This window comes from Engystomops pustulosus, chromosome 4 (assembly GCF_040894005.1).
Source record: "Engystomops pustulosus chromosome 4, aEngPut4.maternal, whole genome shotgun sequence".
Taxonomy (NCBI): Eukaryota; Metazoa; Chordata; class Amphibia; order Anura; family Leptodactylidae; genus Engystomops; species Engystomops pustulosus.
The window spans coordinates 17204399-17223709 of NC_092414.1; the positions used below are offsets into that span (position 1 = coordinate 17204399).

At 43.9% G+C, this 19311-nt stretch overlaps 1 protein-coding gene across 2 annotated transcripts; it reads right to left on the bottom strand.

Moving 5' to 3' along the window:
• Positions 1 to 915: 915 nt before the first annotated feature.
• On the bottom strand, positions 916 to 18429 carry PARVB (parvin beta). Of its 2 annotated transcripts, XM_072145332.1 has the most exons (14): positions 18360 to 18429; positions 18045 to 18201; positions 12059 to 12148; positions 11185 to 11255; positions 10028 to 10130; positions 8535 to 8675; positions 7610 to 7725; positions 6770 to 6828; positions 6136 to 6155; positions 5518 to 5579; positions 5363 to 5431; positions 5042 to 5143; positions 2871 to 2943; positions 916 to 1153 (listed from the first exon to the last, which is right to left on the bottom strand). In XM_072145332.1, exons 1-14 carry the CDS (start codon positions 18414 to 18416, stop codon positions 1077 to 1079), a joined length of 1197 nt encoding a protein of 398 aa, XP_072001433.1. In that variant the 5' UTR covers positions 18417 to 18429; the 3' UTR covers positions 916 to 1076. The 2 variants fall into 2 exon arrangements, with proteins under 2 accessions (XP_072001433.1, XP_072001434.1); XM_072145333.1 differs by lacking the exons at positions 18045 to 18201; positions 18360 to 18429 and adding an exon at positions 12374 to 12735.
• Positions 18430 to 19311: the final 882 nt, after the last annotated feature.

A 19311-nucleotide genomic window follows, 5' to 3' on the forward strand; every position in this document is an offset into this window, starting at 1 on the left:
GTGCAGCTCTGGGGTATAATACAGGATGTAACTCAGGATCAGTACAGGATAAGTAATGTCATGTATGTACACAGTGGCTGCACCAGCAGCAGAATAGTGAGTGCAGCTCTGGGGTATAATACAGGATGTAACTCAGGGTCAGTACAGGATAAGTAATGTCATGTATGTACACAGTGACTGCACCAGCAGCAGAATAGTGAGTGCAGCTCTGGGGTATAATACAGGATGTAACTCAGGATCAGTACAGGATAAGTAATGTCATGGATGTACACAGTGACTGCACCAGCAGCAGAATAGTGAGTGCAGCTCTGGAGAATAATGCAGAATACTGATCAGTAGCAATGACCTCATATTGGGATGCAGCTGCCTAAATGTGACATTACTATATGCCACGGTGAGGTATACAGTCTAGTGGCTGCGGAGTAGTCACATGTAATGAGGACAGAAGCTTTTTGTCACCATTATGACGGAAAGGTAAGTGACTTTGCTGGCGTTACCAGGTAATATCACAACGGGCGATCGATTATTCATCGGCCCCAGACATTAATCTAACCCGAATGTCTCTGCCATGGTGGCCTCTCCTTTAATCCATATTGTGCAGAGTTCAAGCCGTCCAGTATAAGGTGCAGTTCTGCATTTAAAAGGTCTACAGGACAAAAAATATCAAGTAATGCACATTCATTTACCTAAAAAAGGCAAAAAGTTCAAGAAACCCCCCTCCCCCGACCCCACAATAGCCAATTTGAAGACCCCTAATCCCTACCCATAAAGCTTGGTCAAGTATAACAACTAGAGAACAGGAAGCTGTAAAGCCGGGTCACTTAAGAAAAATGTAAAAAAAAAAAAAAAAAAAACCATGTACAAAAAAGTTTTTGGTTCCCTCAAAAAGAAGGTTTCAGGGAGGAATTCTCAGGATCAGGCCCCAAAAATGTAGGTTTATTTAGAGAGAGTCCATGGAGGGATTATTTATGAGATAAAAGTCGGACCCACTTACATGGAAAAAAAAAAAAACAAAAAAAAAAAAAACAATATTGACCAGAAAAAAAATCCCCAAAGAGACAAGTGGCTCCTGTGTCTCACTCCGTGTTCTTGTACTTTGTAAACAGGTTGTATAACACTCTCATTGTGGACTTCAAATCCAGGTTCACAATGTCTGAAAACAGATGGAGAAAAAATATTAAGGAACATTTGATTTTATTGAGCATCTGGATCTTAAAGGGGTTCACTGTAGGCAGCGTGATAAATGACAGTGGGGAAAGGAAGGAAGGATGGATGGCAAGTAGGAAAGGAAGGAAGCGAAGGGAAGGGAAGGCAAGCAGGAAAGGAAGGAAGAGAAGGAAAGGATAGCAAGCCAGAAAGGAAGAGAAGGGGAGGAAGGAAAGAAGGGAAGGGATGGCAAGCAGGAAAGGAAGGAAGGAAGAGAAGGGAAGGAAGGATGGCAAGCAGGAAAGGAAGAGAAGGGAAGGAAGGATGGCAAGCAGGAAAGGAAGAGAAGGGAAGGAAGGCTGGCAAGCAGGAAAGGAAGAGAAGGGAAGGAAGGATGGCAAGCAGGAAAGGAAGAGAAGGGGAGGAAGGAAAGAAGGGCAGGGATGGCAAGCAGGAAAGGAAGAGATGGGGAGGAAGGAAGGAAAGAAGGGAAGGGATGGCAAGCAGGAAAGGAAGAGATGGGGAGGAAGGAAGGAAAGAAGGGAAGGGATGGCAAGCAGGAAAGGAAGAGAAGGGGAGGAAGGGAAGAAGGGAAGGGATGGCAAGCAGGAAAGGAAGGAAGAGATGGAAGGGATGGCAAGCAGGAAAGGAAGGAAGAGATGGAAGGGATGGCAAGCAGGAAAGGAAGGAAGAGATGGAAGGGATGGCAAGCAGGAAAGGAAGGAAGAGATGGAAGGGATGGCAAGCAGGAAAGGAAGGAAGAGATGGAAGGGATGGCAAGCAGGAAAGGAAGGAAGAGATGGAAGGGATGGCAAGCAGGAAAGGAAGGAAGAGATGGCAAGCAGGAAAGGAAGGAAGAGATGGAAGGGATGGCAAGCAGGAAAGGAAGGAAGGAAGGAAGGAAGGAAGGAAGGAAGGAAGGAAGGAAGGAAGGGGAATAAGGATGGCAAGAAGGAAAGGAAGAGATGGATGGATGGATGGCAAGCAGGAAAGGAAGGGAAGGATGTATGGATGGGGGAAGGGATTGGAGGAAGGAAGTCCATCAAGCAGAGAAGGAAGGGAGAAAGGGAGAGAAAAGTGAAAGAAAAAGAAAACCAGTTGAGCAAACAAAAAGTACCAATGAATACAGAAGGAATGTGGAAAAGAAAGATAGAAAGGAAACTCAGCAGCTAGAGACGGATCTTTGAGACAATTTTAGGTCCAATGTCATTGAGAATTTGTTTTGACAATCTTAAGAGAAAGTGAAGGTTATAGCGGGAATATTTATGTAACCCTGACAACAGATTGAACCAATCAGATTGATGGAAATTTAGCATCTTCGCCTCTCAAGGGACAGAGGAAATGGGATTGTCAGGCTTTGTTGTGAAGGACGGAGTCCATTATCACATTGATTTATCCTCCTCGCCACCTCAGGGCAATGTGCAAAATCAGAATAAATAACCCCAATTTAATGAGTCATTTTATTCCGAGGCGTGCAGCCACCCCGGGGACCGAATAGCGACAGATACCAGGACGGGTGCATCACACGCCGGATTTCTTAATGATCTTCAGCCAGTTTACAGAATCTCTGAACCGACTGTTTGATGCAGGTTTCTCTATAGCAAGAGATTTAAAGGTATTGTACACCCTAAATATATACAGCACTTCGTAGAGTGAGGGGTGGGGGCTGATGACGTTCTGACCCCCTCCCTCTGGTAATCCAGGAGCAATGGGTCAGTTCGTACCTTCGGGTCTTGCTTTGGGCTTCTTGAGACCTCCGTCTTCCATCAGTTCAAAAGAGAAAGTGACATTGTGGACCTGTAACGAGAGATGTCGGGTATATACGGTGACCAACCCATGAGATCTTTCACCAATTTCAACTTTAATGGTCATTTTCCCACCAATTCTGGTGGAATTGGAAATTTCTTCTCTGGTTCTGATTGTTCCTGAGCAATCTACTGTCTAATGGAAGGTCTGGGGTTTTAATAAAGATTCTGTCTCCGCCCATTCCCTCCCCCCTTCATTTGGGTCATGTGACCAACTCAGTTCCTGCTCCTAAAAAGAAGCCCTGCGGCCTCTATCGCCTCCATTTTTATGGTCTCTTAGATTTTTAGGTTGCTATAGACTAGAGAGAATCACACTGTCCTCCCAGCAGGCAGAGATGGTACAGTCTCTAACTTCCCCTATGCTGAGGCATCATGGGATTAGCAACAGAACACAGTGGTAGTATCGTCCAATCAAAGCAAACACAAGTTTCACTGCCCTTTTTTTTTAGATTTAAAGGGGAAGATATTAAATTCGCAAACATAAAAGTTTCCCAGCTAACAGCAAAACAGAACATAAAATAAAATCCAGCAAAAGCGCTGAAGTAGAACTACCCCCCTAATTACAGATAAAAGTGTTATTTTCCTTCCCCCGCGCCTGGCACGTAACGCGATGTACTGATTAGGTAGTCACACGCCGAATGTCACCTCTGACAAATTAAAATGTCCCCTTCTGATTTACAGAAGAGTTAGATGAGTAACGCTGCGGTGATGGGGAAATACTTCATTTACATGTATAATTTGCTTCACATTTTCTTATAAGTGTTTCTGAAAGATGTGCAAATACGAAGAAGTCAAGGAAATTGGCCTTTTTGGAACGGAACCAAATTTGAGCAATTTCTTTAGAACTTACTTTTACATTACCTTTAACTGAGTGCAGAGCACACACATGGGGTCCCTGTAGTTGAAGGCTCACTGGCTCTCATCCTAGCTGTCAACAATCCATTAAAGGGGTTTTCTATGGACCTGCTTAGGCCAATCAGTGGTCATAGGGGCCATTTCATTCCCAAATATTTAAAAGGGTTGTCTAAAGGTTGAAAAACATGGCTGCTTTTTTTCAAAACAGCGCCATACCTGTCTGTGGTTTGTGCTGGTATTGCAACTCTGCCTCATTTTTCTCTATGCAGTTAAAGGGGTTTTCCCACAAACTCAAGATAGGCCCTATCCCATGGATAGGGCCTAACTTGCTGATCAGTGGGGGTCTCAGTTCTGAGACCCCCACAGATCGGGAGAGCGAGAGGTCCATCGGACTTGGCGATCTCCGTCAGCTCCATAGAGATTAATGGAGCAGAACGGTCATGCATGGTCGTCTGCTCCATTAGTCTGAGGAGCAGCAAGAGGTCCAACGCAGGTACGTGGGACCCCATCGGACCCCTCGGTCTCGCAATCTGTGGGGTCTCAGCACTGAGACCCCCACTGATCAGCAAGTCAGGCCCTATCCTGTGGATAGGGCCTAACTTTCGTTCGTGGGAGAACCCCTTAAAGTTGCAATACCAGCACAAACCATGGTCAGATGTGGCGCTGTTTTCAGAAGAAAGCAGCCATGTTTTTCGACTTCCAGACAACCCCTTGGAATCCATTCCAATGGAATCTTCAAGAATTCTTGGAAGACTCCTTTAAGGAGGTAAAATAAAGGAATACATGTCTTAAAGATGGGTTTCTGACTGCCGGGACCATGAAGGAGGTTTTGGTCCAAACAAAAATATACTTATCCTGCTCAAGTTCCAGATTCCTGTGTTGCAGCTCCCTGACTTGTTGTGTACACCTAAGGCTGGGCCAAAAAGTGTTGGCAATTAGATGTACAGCCATGGCCAATCTGTTCCTGTACTGTATACTTATGGTATATTAGATTTTTAGGATATGATGAAGGATAACAACACTGTCCTCCCAGCAGGCAGAGATGCTACTAGTCCTAGCTGCCCATGTCATGCTGTGCTGAGGCATCATAGCAATAATAGTGGACAGGACAGAAAACAATCAAAGTGGTGTCTTATTAGAGCAAAAATTCCAGAAGAAATTCTTAATGGCTATTGCTATGAGGAGGGGTAGGGGGATTTGGAGCTTTGCAGGAGTTACTTCCACGTTCTGCTTACCTTCTGATCAAAGCTTTCTGGGGTCAAGAAGAAGTTGTGTAGTGGGACGAAGTAGTTCTCCAGAAGTCCCATGAGGAGGACCAAGTATACACCATCTGCAAACTGTACAAGAAACGTATAAGACACCTCACCGCAACAAATTTCTTTAAAAGGGTAGAAAAAAAAAATACTCCTGATAAGTATTTTTAAGCACTACTCTGCTCCATAGGTTGGGCTCTTGAATCAAGGTTGAGTTGCAATACCAGACACCGCCATGGAAAAAGGTGGCGCTGTCACCATCACAATCCACCCCCCACCCATATAAGGTGCATGAGGACGTACCTGAGACTCCAGTTCTGTCACCTCCAGGTTCAGCTTGTTCAGATGTTTATTAACAAAGGTGATCAGTGACTGAAAATGAAGGGACAAGATCATGAGGGCGGCCATTACTATATGAGAGGAAAAAGCGATTGATGTCCAGAAGAAAAAGCATTTACCTTCTTCACAACACTCAGCTTATCGGGAGCGTGGTCAAAGAGAGTGTCAAAAGCATCACGCTCTGTGAAGAGACAACATTCACATGATACACAGTGTGTCCTATCTGCAGGCAGCATGTTATAGAGTAGGAGGAGCTGAGCAGATTATACATAGTGTCCTATCTGCAGGCAGCATGTTATAGATCAGGGGGAGCTGAGCAGATTATACATAGTGTCCTATCTGCAGGCAGCATGTTATAGAGCAGGAGGAGCTGAGCAGATTCTACATAGTGTCCTATCTGCAGGGAGCATGTTATAGAGCAGGTGGAGCTGAGCAGATTGTACATAGTGTCCTATCTGCAGGCAGCATGTTATACAGCAGGGGGAGCTGAGCAGATTATACATAGTGCCCTATCTGCAGGCAGCATGTTATAGAGCAGGAAGAGCTGAGCAGATTGTACATAGTGTCCTATCTGCAGAAAGCATGTTATAAAGCAGGAGGAGCTGAGCAGATTATACATAGTGTCCTATCTGCAGGAAGCATGTTATATAGTAGGAGGAGCCGGAAGTATTTGCATCTCAAAAGTAGTAAAATCACAAGTTACACATAGTAAGCCACTTTAAAATGTGAGTTCTTACCAAATTTTCCCATCATCATCCTAAAACAAAGAAAAAATATATAATTAAAACATTAAAATACTCTATAAATAAGAATTCAGTAACAGTTCACACCCCCATAATGTGGATAGGGTAGAAATGTTGATTAGGGAAACCCCTTTAAGGACAAGCAGTGAGCCGGCCGCCACCTGTGGATGTCAGGAGATGCTCACACAACGGGATCAGCCGCTCATTATTACTGCACATCGGATGGACGAGATTAGTTAAAAAGCAATTATGTTCTAGTCACGTCTGGGCGCTTCCCCAGTCTCATATCAGGCCACAATTTTCAGGCTGTCAGTCACGGTCAGGCCCGCGTTATTTGTTGTATGTCAGAATAATGCAGGATGAATACACAAGAGGCGGAGAATACAAAAGGGAATTCAGCTTTAAAATAGCGCCACCCCTGTCTGGTAGCCTGTGGGTGGTATTGCAACTCAGTCCTATACAGTTCAATGAAACAAAACTGCAATACCATATGTGACCTGTGGACAGGAGTGGCGCTATTCTGGTAATGGAGACCAGTGGCTTGTTGTATACATAGCACATGTTGGGTGGGAGCCTTCACAAGTGTTGGATTCTGGTACAGTGTATCAGTGCAGGGGCTAGCACTCACTCTGTGGTGGTGGTCAGTTCCTCAGTCACATGATTTGTCTGGAGGAGGCCTTCCCGCTTCTGAAAAACACAAAGAAAGGAATATCTGTAAAGATTTATCATAAAGAGTAAAAGTAAAATTACAGTACACACAAAAAAAAAATTATAGAGATAGATAGATAGATAGATATATCTATATATCCATCTATCCATCTCTCCATATATATTATATATATATTTTATCCCAGAAACAGCGCCACCACTTGGCCATAGGTTGTGTCTGGTACTGCAGCTTGGCTCATTCAACATAATTAAGGCTGTGTTACAATACAGCAAAAAAAACTTGTGGATAAGAGGAGCACCGATTGCGAAAGACATGAAACATGAACACTCCCTTTAAGAGTTAAACAGCACTGGCAATTTTAGAGTTAAATGCCAGAAACCGCCAGCTTAGCCAATCAATGAGTGTGATCAGTGATTGGCTGGAAACCAATCCTAAAAAGCAATTTAACTGCAGGAATTATTGGCGGATTGATCAATCGTTGCCGATGCAGCCGCTACGGATTGTTCTTCTCCGGATGGATATTTTTGTGTTGGCCTTTGCTGCCACCTAGTGGTCCATTAGGAGCATTGCCTGTGTTAACATATCCATAGAACAGGTCCTCAATATCAATTTGGTGGAGGTCTGACAATCAGCTTCCCCATAGATCAGTTTGATAAACAGAGAATGGAAGAGGAAGCAGACAGCGCCGTTCTCTGTGTAGTGGTGAGATGAGGTTACTGCGGATCAGCTGCCATTCCTATGAGGCTATATATACTAGGTTTAGTACAGTGTATACCAAGTGATCCATGTCTGACTTACCTTCACAACCACCACCTGCACACTCACATGCTCGGGGAGTCGAATGGGAGCTCGGAAGTGCATGGCTAGTGCAACTAGAAGGTGCAAAATGGCAACCAGGTTCTTGCCGTGAATTGCTAAAGGCAAAGCACAGATAATACGTTACTGCCTACATAGGTGATAATACTACAAGACTTCCTCTTCTGAAATGTTCTGTCACAATAGAAATCAAAACGGGAGATAAAATTAAAAAACGAAAAAAAAAAAAATTCACAAGCTCGTCTGTAGCTGTAAGGCAACTGGCTGAAGCAGGAGCGCTCCCCCACTGCTCAGATAGTAATAGAAGACCAAAATAATTACCACCCTATTCATGGCAGCTAGATTACTCAATCGTCCACATTGCAGTAGAATAAAGGCTTTAAAAACTATGTAAATGAGCCTGAGGGGCTCCATTAACAGCTATGGAGTCTGGAGCCCCTTAGGCTCATATGCATAATTGTTAAAGCCATGTCTTTTCTTAAAAAAACAACTGTACAAGAATCTAAAAAGAACCAGATCCTGCCAGAGGGAGCACACATCAGCATGTAAGTGTGCTTGGTTTACAATCCTTCATCCTGGTGATAGATTTCCTTTCAGGGGGTCCATTAGAAAGCGAGAGGTATATTGAGGTTTGGAGTTGTAAAAAAAATTTCTTGTGCTATCCTGTATTACACAGAAAACCTATTGATTTGAATAGGTGCTATGTAATACCCAACTTTTCCTGCGGAGGCGCTGCAGGGAAACATAACTTACTTCCAGGCCTCTGCACAGATAATTTAGAAGTAGCTTATTCTCTAGGGACCAGTCCAAAGCTGAGAATCCCTGTAACTTTCATCCACTTTTTAATTCTCATTGTATTCTGTTCTACTGTTTGTAGTCTAGTTAGCGTAGTCAATAATCTACTTACAGTCTACGTTCCATCGTATCGCCCAACCCTGCGGCCTCAGAAATTCTTGGACATCATCTAGGATGGTCTGCAGCTTCTGTTTCTGTCCAATCTCAGACTGCGTCACCTCTGCCACGTTCAGTTTTCGGCCCGCCAGCTTCTCTAAAATAAAAAAGGACACATGAATATTGCTGTACAATTGGAAAGTCTCGGGGGTCAGGTTACCAAAAAAGGTCCACTTTCTTCCCAAAAAAACGGTGTCAAAGAGGATATTACATCGAATTTAAATAGAAGATGTGTAATACTTCAGGTTTCCTGCGGGGGCAGTGTAGAAAAATGTAATCCTTGCAGTTTAGTTCCCATAAGGATCACAGTTCATCTCTAGTGCCCAGTGATCAATGTATTATCAGATCAGACGCTGATCACTAAAAGGGATTGATCAGTGTAGACTTCCCCTTTAAAAAGGACCATCATACGTATAATTACTTTCTCATCCCTATATTAATCATGTCATTTAGCTAATCTCGGTATGGATTTATAGAGCGCCCACGGTGACTTCGGCAGATTTAAAGAGTAATTTAATTTGGTCTTAACCTTTAAAGAGGGCAGAACGAAACGAGAGACATAATTAAAAGTCATAATTCCATCCCATCCGTATGGATCATTAAATCCCAGGTCAAGGAAATTCATTAAAACTTCCGGAAAATACTTAAAGCTAAATTTACAATTTTATTTAAAAAAAAAATTTTTTTTAAGCTCCAAAACAAAAAAAATAAATGTAAATATATAATAATAATAATAATAATAATAATAATAATAATATAGATTTTTACTAGTCTCCAGGTCCTGGCCATGTGTTGATATAGCGTGAAATGCACTGTTAACCAATCACTGGTAGAGGCGGGTTTAATCCAGAAGCTAGTGATTGCCTAAAGTGGTCACTTCCTGTATGTTGAGGAACAGGAAGTAGAGATTATAAATGGATAGATATCTCTACTTCCTGTTCCCGCCTCAACATACAGGAAGTGACCACTTTAGGCAATCACTGGCTTCTGGATTAAACCCGCCTCTACCAGTGATTGGTTAACAGTGCATTTCCCGCTATATCAACACATGGCCAGGAAGTGGAGACTAGTAAAAATCAGGTACACGAGTTGTGGCATTGTTTGAGCACTGTACGGCGGGATCCAATTAGGAACTGAATTAAAATTTCTTTTTTTTTTAATTAAATGGGAAAGTTTTGTAAAGAAAATAATACATTGATACAAATCTAATAAACATAAAATTCATATATACACTATATATGGATATATGGACACTGCTAGACTCCCATTCCTTGCAGCACTGTATGTAAATAATATACATGCCAATTGTGGAAAAATTTACAGCGACAGTCCTAACAAATTTAGGCAGTAGTCACGCTCCAAGCCCCAAAAGGGGTGTGGCTTATAAAATGCCTACAAGAGTGGGCGGACTAGTTTGTTTTGGGGGTTGGGTTCTGGGGCGGAACTTACCTAGTAGCTTCTGCAGGACTTGTCCGTCATAAAAATCTTCCTCCAGATTCTTCACGATTATCCGCTCCTCCACGAGGACCTCGTTAATCCAGTCTATCAGGACCTATGGACACAGCTAAAGTTATTGACGATTCTTACAAATTTGGGAAAATGACCCACACCACCGCCTTGGCACCTAAAGTACAATGTAGAATCATCATAACTACACACTAGGCTCAAAGTGTATATTATATATATATATATTCGAGTATAAGCCTAGTTTTTCAGCACAAAAAATTGTGCTAAAAACCCAGACTCAGCTTATACTCAAGTAAAAAATATATATCAAAACTCACCTTTCTGGCTTCCCCCACTGCTGGCTATATACTGGGGCAGGGGGTTAGCAGGCTATATACAGGGGGATATGGGCTGGCAGGCTATATACTGGGGGGCAGGTGCTGGCTATATACTATGGGGCATGGGTCTTATACTCCAGTATATACGGTATATTGCAGTTGCAACTGGCGGAACATCAAAGGGTAACAGGCACTATAGTACCAAAATATATAGTCACCCAGTAGTGGTCCGTAGTGGGGACTGCGACGCCCCATGTGTTAAACCCCAGGAGGTACTTAAATGTCATGGTGACACAAGGGGTGTACGAAGAGGGCTCACAGGAGCTGATACCAATCGCGGTGGCTAATCCTTTACATGGATTACATGTGAGCACCGCCATCTTGGCTGTGATCATCTCTCCCAGTGGCATCATCGGGGAGCGACCATATAAGACCCCAGGACTTGTCATTTCTAAAGATCTGTTACTATGTGCCAGTGGCAGATTGTAACAGATCTTGTGCAAAAACGCCAAACATGGCTGTACTGTAGTATAGCAGTATAAGGTAGGATAAATTAGACAACCTAGGGTTAAAGTACCATAGGGGGTCTAAAACATGGTAAAAAAAAAAATTTTTCACCTACACCGCCACTGATCAGCAAGTTAGTCCGTATTCTATGGATAGGGCCTAACTTGTCTCACGTGAAAACCCTTTTAAGGGGTTAAACTCTACTTTGTCCATACTGCTTGATAATAGTCCTAAGCATTTCTCTAAATGTTTATATCCATGCAGTTAGTAGCTCATTATTATGTGAGGATTCATTTTCAAATCTCTCGTTCTCACCTTTATGAGTTCCTTAAACTTTGCTTCTTCTTTGGAGTTGGGGTCGATCATGGTCCGCTCCTCGTTCTCCTCTGCACGGTGACAAAACAGAGAATCGGTCAGAGACATCTCGTCCTCCCCCCAATCATACAATAAGACTTATGGACATAAGAGGAAGAAGGACGACTGAACCCTCTCTGGAAATTATTCACACATCAAGTGACTCTGAGGTCATTTAGTTCCATATTGGTAATAAATATAATTATTTTATATATATATATCATCCGTCAGCTCCCCAGATCCCAAGGATCCCTTTAAGCTCATGCAACAAGTGGTCCCAACACTATCCCCCTTGGCAATGTAATAATCAACTAGAAATTCTTGCATGTAATCTTCCACTCAGCCACTAGAGGGGGGTAAAGAGCAGTGACAGTATAGGACTCTTTATAGGAGTCACATGTCGGGTAGCGCACTGTGGTCATGTGCTGGTGTTGTCCATAAGTAACTGCTGAAGAGTTCAACTACAAATCTATGACGGTAGCAGCTCAAAACAGAGAGCAAAGAGAACAGCAGTGTGAGGACACCGCATCAGAGCACTAACATTAACAAAGTTAGGATTTGATGCTCTACCGGATCACTACTCAAGGTTGAACCTGCTGACAGATTCCCTTTACCCAAACTAAATCCATTTAAGAGCTGCCCTTATGTAGATTCAGCAATACCCCAAAGGGGTTGTCCAATGGTTTTTGCAGGTCAACTAAGACCAACTGCAATACTACACCCGACCTGTATAAGGAGGTGGCGCTGTTTTGGATTAAAATAGTCATGTTTTATAACCTGAGACAATCCCTTTAAATAAACTATACAAAATACACTACGGATAATTGTACTGTACCGAGTAGGGTGTCCTCCGGGTGGATGTCAATGGTGCTGGGTGACATCGGGGCGTTGATAGCGTTCCGGCCTTCATCTTGGAGATCACTCACTAGAAGAGAGAGAATCCAAAGAAACTTAAAGGGGAACTCCAGCAGCACAAAAACAGATCCCCTTGTCTTTAATTTGGAGTTCGGAGGTATATCTTTACGACATGTAGATCTCTATGATTGCCCCTGAGAGCCCACTCCCCTCAAACTGCTGCGCTCTGTCCCTACAGCCAAAATCAACTCGACCAATCACAACCCAGTGTTGTGTTCCCCAAAATCCTCCAAACCTGTCGTCTTCTCCCCTTTCTCTCCTGCCTCCTTCTTGCGTTTCCTGCACAGTAGTCCGGACATGGTGGTCCCAGATTGGGGATCAGCAACGTAAAAGAAGAGGGACAGCCTGGGGCGTAGTGCGAGAGCCGGATTATTTCTGACAGGGTGACAGGAGCAGGACAGCTGGTAGTAAAAGAGGATCCGTCACCAGCAGAGGAGGGGGTAGGCACAGGGTGGGAGGGTAGGAGAGATAATGGGATGAGGTGGTAGTCTGGTGGGACTGCGGAGGGGCCCGAGCTGCAGAGACAACAGTGCCAGGAGCCGTGCCAGCTGCTATGCAGTGCGATCAATGCACTACGGAGATGCTGTGCCCAGCCTGCCAGCTACAGGCTAGATCCAACCAGCCATGCCCACACACGTACACCATCCCCTATAAAGTGATGTACTGTGGCTGCACCCAGTAGTGTCCTATACCGTACAGCATGGCAAAAACCCGGGACTCATCGGTTCTGGTTATTTACCCTCTTTGATGCCACAGGGAATTGCACATTTGCCATGTGTATAGATAGAAAAATTGCAAAGCCCCAGGAGCGGGCACCACAAAGGTCCCATTGAGTATACATGCCAACTTTTAGGGAATGTCCTAGAAATTTCGAGATTTCCGAGTTGTCCGTGGTCCTTCCAGGGAAAGGGTAATGGAGGCGAACAGTTGAATGTACGCGCTGATGTCTATGAACAGGTGTTTTGGAATATGGTCTGGGCTCCGCGTGCAGGGCGCAAGGGCCCGCTATGGGCTCCGCGTGCAGGGCGCAAGGGCCCGCTATGGGCTCCGCGTGCAGGGCGCAAGGGCCCGCTATGGGCTCCGCGTGCAGGGCGCAAGGGCCCGCTATGGGCTCCGCGTGCAGGGCGCAAGGGCCCGCTATGGGCTCCGCGTGCAGGGCGCAAGGGCCCGCTATGGGCTCGACTATTAATAACATTTCAGTGTTACAAGCACAAAAAGTTAGTAACCACAAAACCGGGCCCCCGCCCTTTTATAAAACCCAATGTGACTCACGGATGAGGAATACAAGTCACCCCACCAAGTCATCTCACAAGAATGGGGCGTCTCTCTGCAGTACCTTCCTAGGAACAGTGGAGGGCGCCACTGACCAGCCCCAAAATACAAAATCCTGGAAGATACAATATATACATAGCAGGGGGGTTGACATTACATAACAAACTCTGACCTATACTCTGAAATACTCTGTGCTGCTCTTAGATTCTGATTCCTACCCCATTTCCCCTTACATCAGGTCATTGCCAAAGCTACAGCTCGGACATCACATACGTGAACCATGATATTAGCCAACTATACTGTACTGAGCTCCTTAAATACTCTGCGCTGCTGCAGCATTCTAACTTTTCCATACCGACATAGACTTATCACACTGCTCTCCTGAAGCCCTCTGTGCTGCTGACAAGATGAATTATACTATGGCATCCTCCATTTGCCGCCAATAACAAGAGAAAACACACTTATTTCCTGAAACACTCTGTGCTGCTGGGGGTGCATCTTCTCCCAGACTAAATTATTGCCCTCCTACCTAATCCCATTACACTTTTTCCCTTATAACTGCCCCCGTCCCATGCAGAAATGTCTCTTCCAACGTCATAGACCCTCGCCTGAAACACTCTGTGCTGCTGGGGACCCTTATCTTCACCCAAAACGCTTCTTTATCACCGTCCCTTTCCATAATACTACCCCCATTACACACTTCACAGGTCACACTGCCTCCCACAATATCAACACACTTCTCTGCTGAAATACTCTGTGCTGCTCTCCAAAGGCCATTCTATCGCACCCGACTGTATTTCGGTCGCAGAATATCTTACTTTTTCCTCGAGATGATTCGCCCTGTTCTCTCGGTTGGGGTAAGAAGACGATCAAAGTCATGAGGATTCTTATAGTGTGACCCCCGACCAAAGTGACACAGCACATAATGTGTCCATACTGCTTCCTGCAGATAGCGCCATACCTCATCAACATGGGAAACATGGCTGCTCGTCTTAAAGGGGCCACACACTGACATGTGGCGTAGTATTATGATGCCAAATCAGGAATATCTGTCTCCTAGAAGTTAGATAATCATAATATACCGCCATATGATGGCACATAACAAAATGTCTCGTTTTATGAGGTAAAATGGCGCATTTTGACTTCATCATGGACTCTTAGATCTGCCCAATTATATCATATTGGATTGGATATTGTATTATATGGGCCTATACCAGTCTACAGGAATAAACCCAGTTCCGCATTCATGTTTTGGCACTGTATAGGTCATATCTATATATGGCGAGTGCTACGCCATGACAGCCAGGATCTTCTTAGAGGTTAGATTATTGTACAATACCGCCATATAGTGCGCACAAGACAATATCTCCCATTCCAATTTATGAGGTGAAATTGAGTATATTCTTTGACTTCTTCATAGATTCTATACGTTTCTGTGAGACAACCCTTACATCAGACTTATTATATAATAGTTGCAGTATTATATGGGCCCATACCAGTCCACAAGCATATACAGAGCGCATATGATGGCGCCATATCCATCATATCTGTATATGGAGAGCTCTTTGTGGCCGGTAGCCCTGACGGCGACATAGAGGTTAGATTTTAGCATACCGCCATATAGTGCTACATGGGACAGTATCTCCTATTACAGTTTACGAGGTAAAATGGAACATTTACTTTGACTTCCTTGTGAATTTTGCACGTTTCTGTGAGAGGAATCTTACGTCAGCCCGATTATATAATCACTGGCGGTATTATATGGACCCTACCAGTCCACAAGCATATGCAGTGCACATACGATTTCGCCATATCCATCATATCTGTATATGGACAGCTCTATGACGGCCACAGAGGTTAGATCTTAGTATACCGCCATATACTGCTACTTGGGACAATATCCACTATTACAGTTTATGAGGTAAAATGGCGCAATTACTTTGACATCCTTGTGAATTGGCGGGATTATATGGGCCCATACCAATCTACAGGCATAGAAACATTTACGTTTTCATATTATTATCTCGCCATATATAGTAGACATGCACACCAGGTCTCCCTCTTAGAGAATTATAATATACCGCCATATCACCACATGAGATAATATCTCCAATTTCATTTTATGAGGTGAAATCGCGCAATTTTTTGGATTCTACATGTTTCTGTGAGAAAAATCTCATGTCGGCCCTATTATACCACCGGTACAATATGACCCAATACCAGTCTACGGGCATATATATGGTTACAGTTTCATACCGCACCGCACTGACCCGTAATATGGCCGTATATACGTGAGGCCTACAAAATACTCCAATCCTGTGGTGATTGCTCTGTGTGTTTACCCAGACCTCCCTCATCCACTCAGCAATTTATAGGTTGTGTCCTCCCTGCCCCCAGGGTGCACATTCCTCACACCCAACACAAGTCTTGTCACTGACTAGTAACCCTTACTGTGCCGCTGCCCCCTCCACAACACCCCGGTGTCACCTCACAGATATATGACACCACAGCACACAGGGGGGTGGACGGCGTCCATGTTGGAAAACAATATGTGCGATTTGTGGTGATTTTTTGGGGGCCCAGTGTTTGCTATGGCGACCTTGTCACCAGAAAACACCTTTACATTTCTGATAGGTACATTGTACAATTTTTTTTTTGTTAAAAGAATTTCGTAATTTTTTTTTGGTGTAAATGAAGCAAAAAACTTTGCAATTAAAGATTAGTCTAAAAATATATTTGTCAACTTCCACTTCTTCGGTCCCTGGTACCTCAAACAAAAGCTACGTTTTTATAATTTTGTGTCCACAGCTATAAACACATGCTATGAGTCTCCATGGTAACAGACTGCAAACAACAACAGTGGCGTCAGGGAATTTACTAAGCCTCATTGATATGCCACACATGGCATTTTGAACCCGTTTTTGGTCCGTTTTTAAGCAGTCCGTTAAAAAGCGCACACGTTTTTTGAAAATGCATTCGTTTTTGACCAGTTTTAATTAAGATAATTGGTAAAACCTGTCAAAAACGGAAGCTTTTTCAACAAATGCATGCGTTTTTTAAGGGACTGCTTAAAAACGGACCAAAACGCCATGTGTGGCATCACCCGTAGGGTGAAGACACACATGGCGTTTTTAGGCCGTTTTTAGTTCGTAAAACGCATGCGTTTTTTGAAAACGCATGCATTTTTGACAGGTTTGACCAATTATCTTAATTCAAACTGGTCAAAAACGCATGCGTTTTTTACGATCTGAAAACGCACTAACTAAAAACGCCACGTGTGTCTTCACCCTTATAGTTATAAGCTGAGCAAATGTTCAGAAGTATGTATGTTCCCACCAGCTCCCTCTAGTGGTGGCGTAGGCAGCCACGATTGTGTCAATTCATCTTGTGGTGAAGCAAAGCAGGGGATTTGGAGCAATGTGTCAGAAAAACTATAAATAACATTCTGAAGATGGCAGTAGGGAAATCTAGAAATAAGCGACAGCAAATAGAATAAGCAGAAGCACGGGGGAAGGAATACATTTGTGGTGCGTGGGCCCCTCCTGATCTCAGGACAGTAATAGAAGCGGATAAATATGTCACATGGGACTGAACAAAGGAATATCTGTGAGGAGACGGCGAGTGGAGGAACGTTCCACATATCTATGGCCAGCTCCAGCTTATAGGGATGAAAAAACATGGCCGCTACAATTCCGCAATAGCGCCCCCCGCTGGTCTGTGGCTTTGTCTGGTACTGCAATAAGTACAGGAGGATGAGCTGCAATATTAGTCAGATCCTGCAGACAAGGGTGGCGCTCTTTAGGAGAGGAAGCAGCCATGCTTACTGAAGACTGATAAGAGGCTGTCAGATACCCATGGCGCCGCTTATCTCGCATAGTATGGGCTACAGCGGGGTATCTGTTGACATTGTGATCTCTCAGCAGGGCACCATTGCACTGGCACTGCCAAGAGTTGCGGTTTTTTAACGATAATTTATCAAAAACATCTTGTTTTTCCATCAGATCAGATGTGTTAACTGGATTCTGGTTTTGATGGACAGATATATAGCAGCTTAACCCTATCCTGTACGCTGTAAGAAAAATCACTACAGGGAGTGGGTGTAAATATTAACTCATGAAAGTCTGGATCCTAATCGCCTCATTTAACCCATTCTTGTTGCTCCCTTTAACCCCTTGTTATCCAGACTCCTGTAAAAAGTACCCAATTCTGCTTTTAACCCATTGCTATCTAAACCCACTGTCTAGTCCCATACTAATCACTACATTTAACCCATTCCACGCCTGATCGTAGCTCCTGAACATTTATCTTGTTACTATCCACTCCCACATTAAACAATCCCTTTAACCCTAGAAATCTAATCCTATGCTAGTCAGTACTTTTAACCTATTCTTGTCTGATCCAACACTGGTCACTGCCTTTAACCCAATCTCATCCAGTCCTATACTAGTCAGCACTTTTAACCCTTTCCTATCTAACGCCAACACATAACATCCAACCTGTTAACCCTTAAGACCCTGTAACAAAACTTGCCAGTCCATCTAACCCACTTAACACAGCTGACCCTTGACTCTTACATGCCCAGTTTTGAAGAGTCAAATTCCTCACTCGCACTGATATAAGAGGGTGCTCCTCACCTTCTTTGGCTTTCTTCTTCCTGACCAGGGTGCCCCCCAGCTTGCCCAGGAAGGACTCGTCTTTCTTCATCTTGTTTCTCTGCAGGGTGGGAGACCTGACCGGGGTGGCTGACATCTTCTCCCCCTGGATGAGTGTGAGTGAGGTGGGAGGTTTGTCCTCATGTGATAATGGGAGACAGGAAGAGGATGTGGTGAGCCTCACTCTTATCAGCCTCCAATGAAAGTGAGTGGGAGGGAAGGCTGCCCCAGATTGATGTGGCTACTCTGTGGCTACTATCACATTCCTGTGCTACAATGTATCAGGACCCAACCTACCTGGAAAGACTGTATTACATGATACTGTAGGGCAGTGTTCACACTGGTGTCTTTCATGCTGGAGCAAAAAAAAAAAAGAGACTGAATCATTTCAGCATATAATATACTGACATACAGTGCTCGTGTGGTCCCATACAATGTCCATATACTGCCATATAGTGCTCATGTACTAGTCCCACACAATGTCCATATACTACCATACACTGCGCATGTACTAGAACCACACAATATCCATATACTGCAATATTGTGCTCATGTACTAGAACCACACAATATCCATATACTGCCATACAGTGTCATGTACTGGTACCACACAATATCCATATACTGCCATACAGTGCTGATGTTCTAGTCCCACACAATATCCATGTACTGCCATACAGTGCTCATGTACTAGAACCACACAATATCCATATACTGCCATACCGTTCTCATGTAGTCCCATACAGTGTCCATATACTGTCACACACTGCTCATGTACAAGTCCGACACAAAATCCATATACTGCCATAAAGTGCTCATGTACTAGTTCCATACAATATCCATATACTGCTATACAGTGCTCATGTAGTTCCATACAGTGTCCATATACTGCTATACAGTGCTCATGTAGTCCCATACAGTGTCCATATACTGCCATACAGTGCTCATCTAGTCCCATAGTGTCCATATACTGCCATACAGTGCTCATGTAGTCCCATACAGTGTCCATATACTGCCATACAGTGCTCATGTAGTCCCATACAGTGTCCATAAACTGCCATACAGTGCTTATCTAGTCCCATACAGTGTCCATATACTGCCATACAGTGCTCATCTAGTCCCATACAGTGTCCATATACTGAGATACAGTGCTCATGTAGTCCCATACAGTGTCCATATACTGCCACACAGTGCTCATGTAGTCCCATACAGTGTCCATATACTGCCATACAGTGCTCATGTACAAGTC

Bases quoted from the DNA above. Each gene is read 5' to 3' on its own strand.
- PARVB (XM_072145332.1), bottom strand. From the start codon at position 18,416: ATGAAAGACACCAGTGTGAACACTGCCCTACAGTATCATGTAATACAG. The intron at 10,131-11,184 runs GTGAGAACGAGA...CTGTGTCCATAG, and splicing joins AGTTTAAGGAACTCATAAAG to GTCCTGATAGACTGGATTAA. The intron at 6,156-6,769 runs GTGAGTGCTAGC...TCTTTGTTTTAG, and splicing joins GAACTGACCACCACCACAGA to GATGATGATGGGAAAATTTG.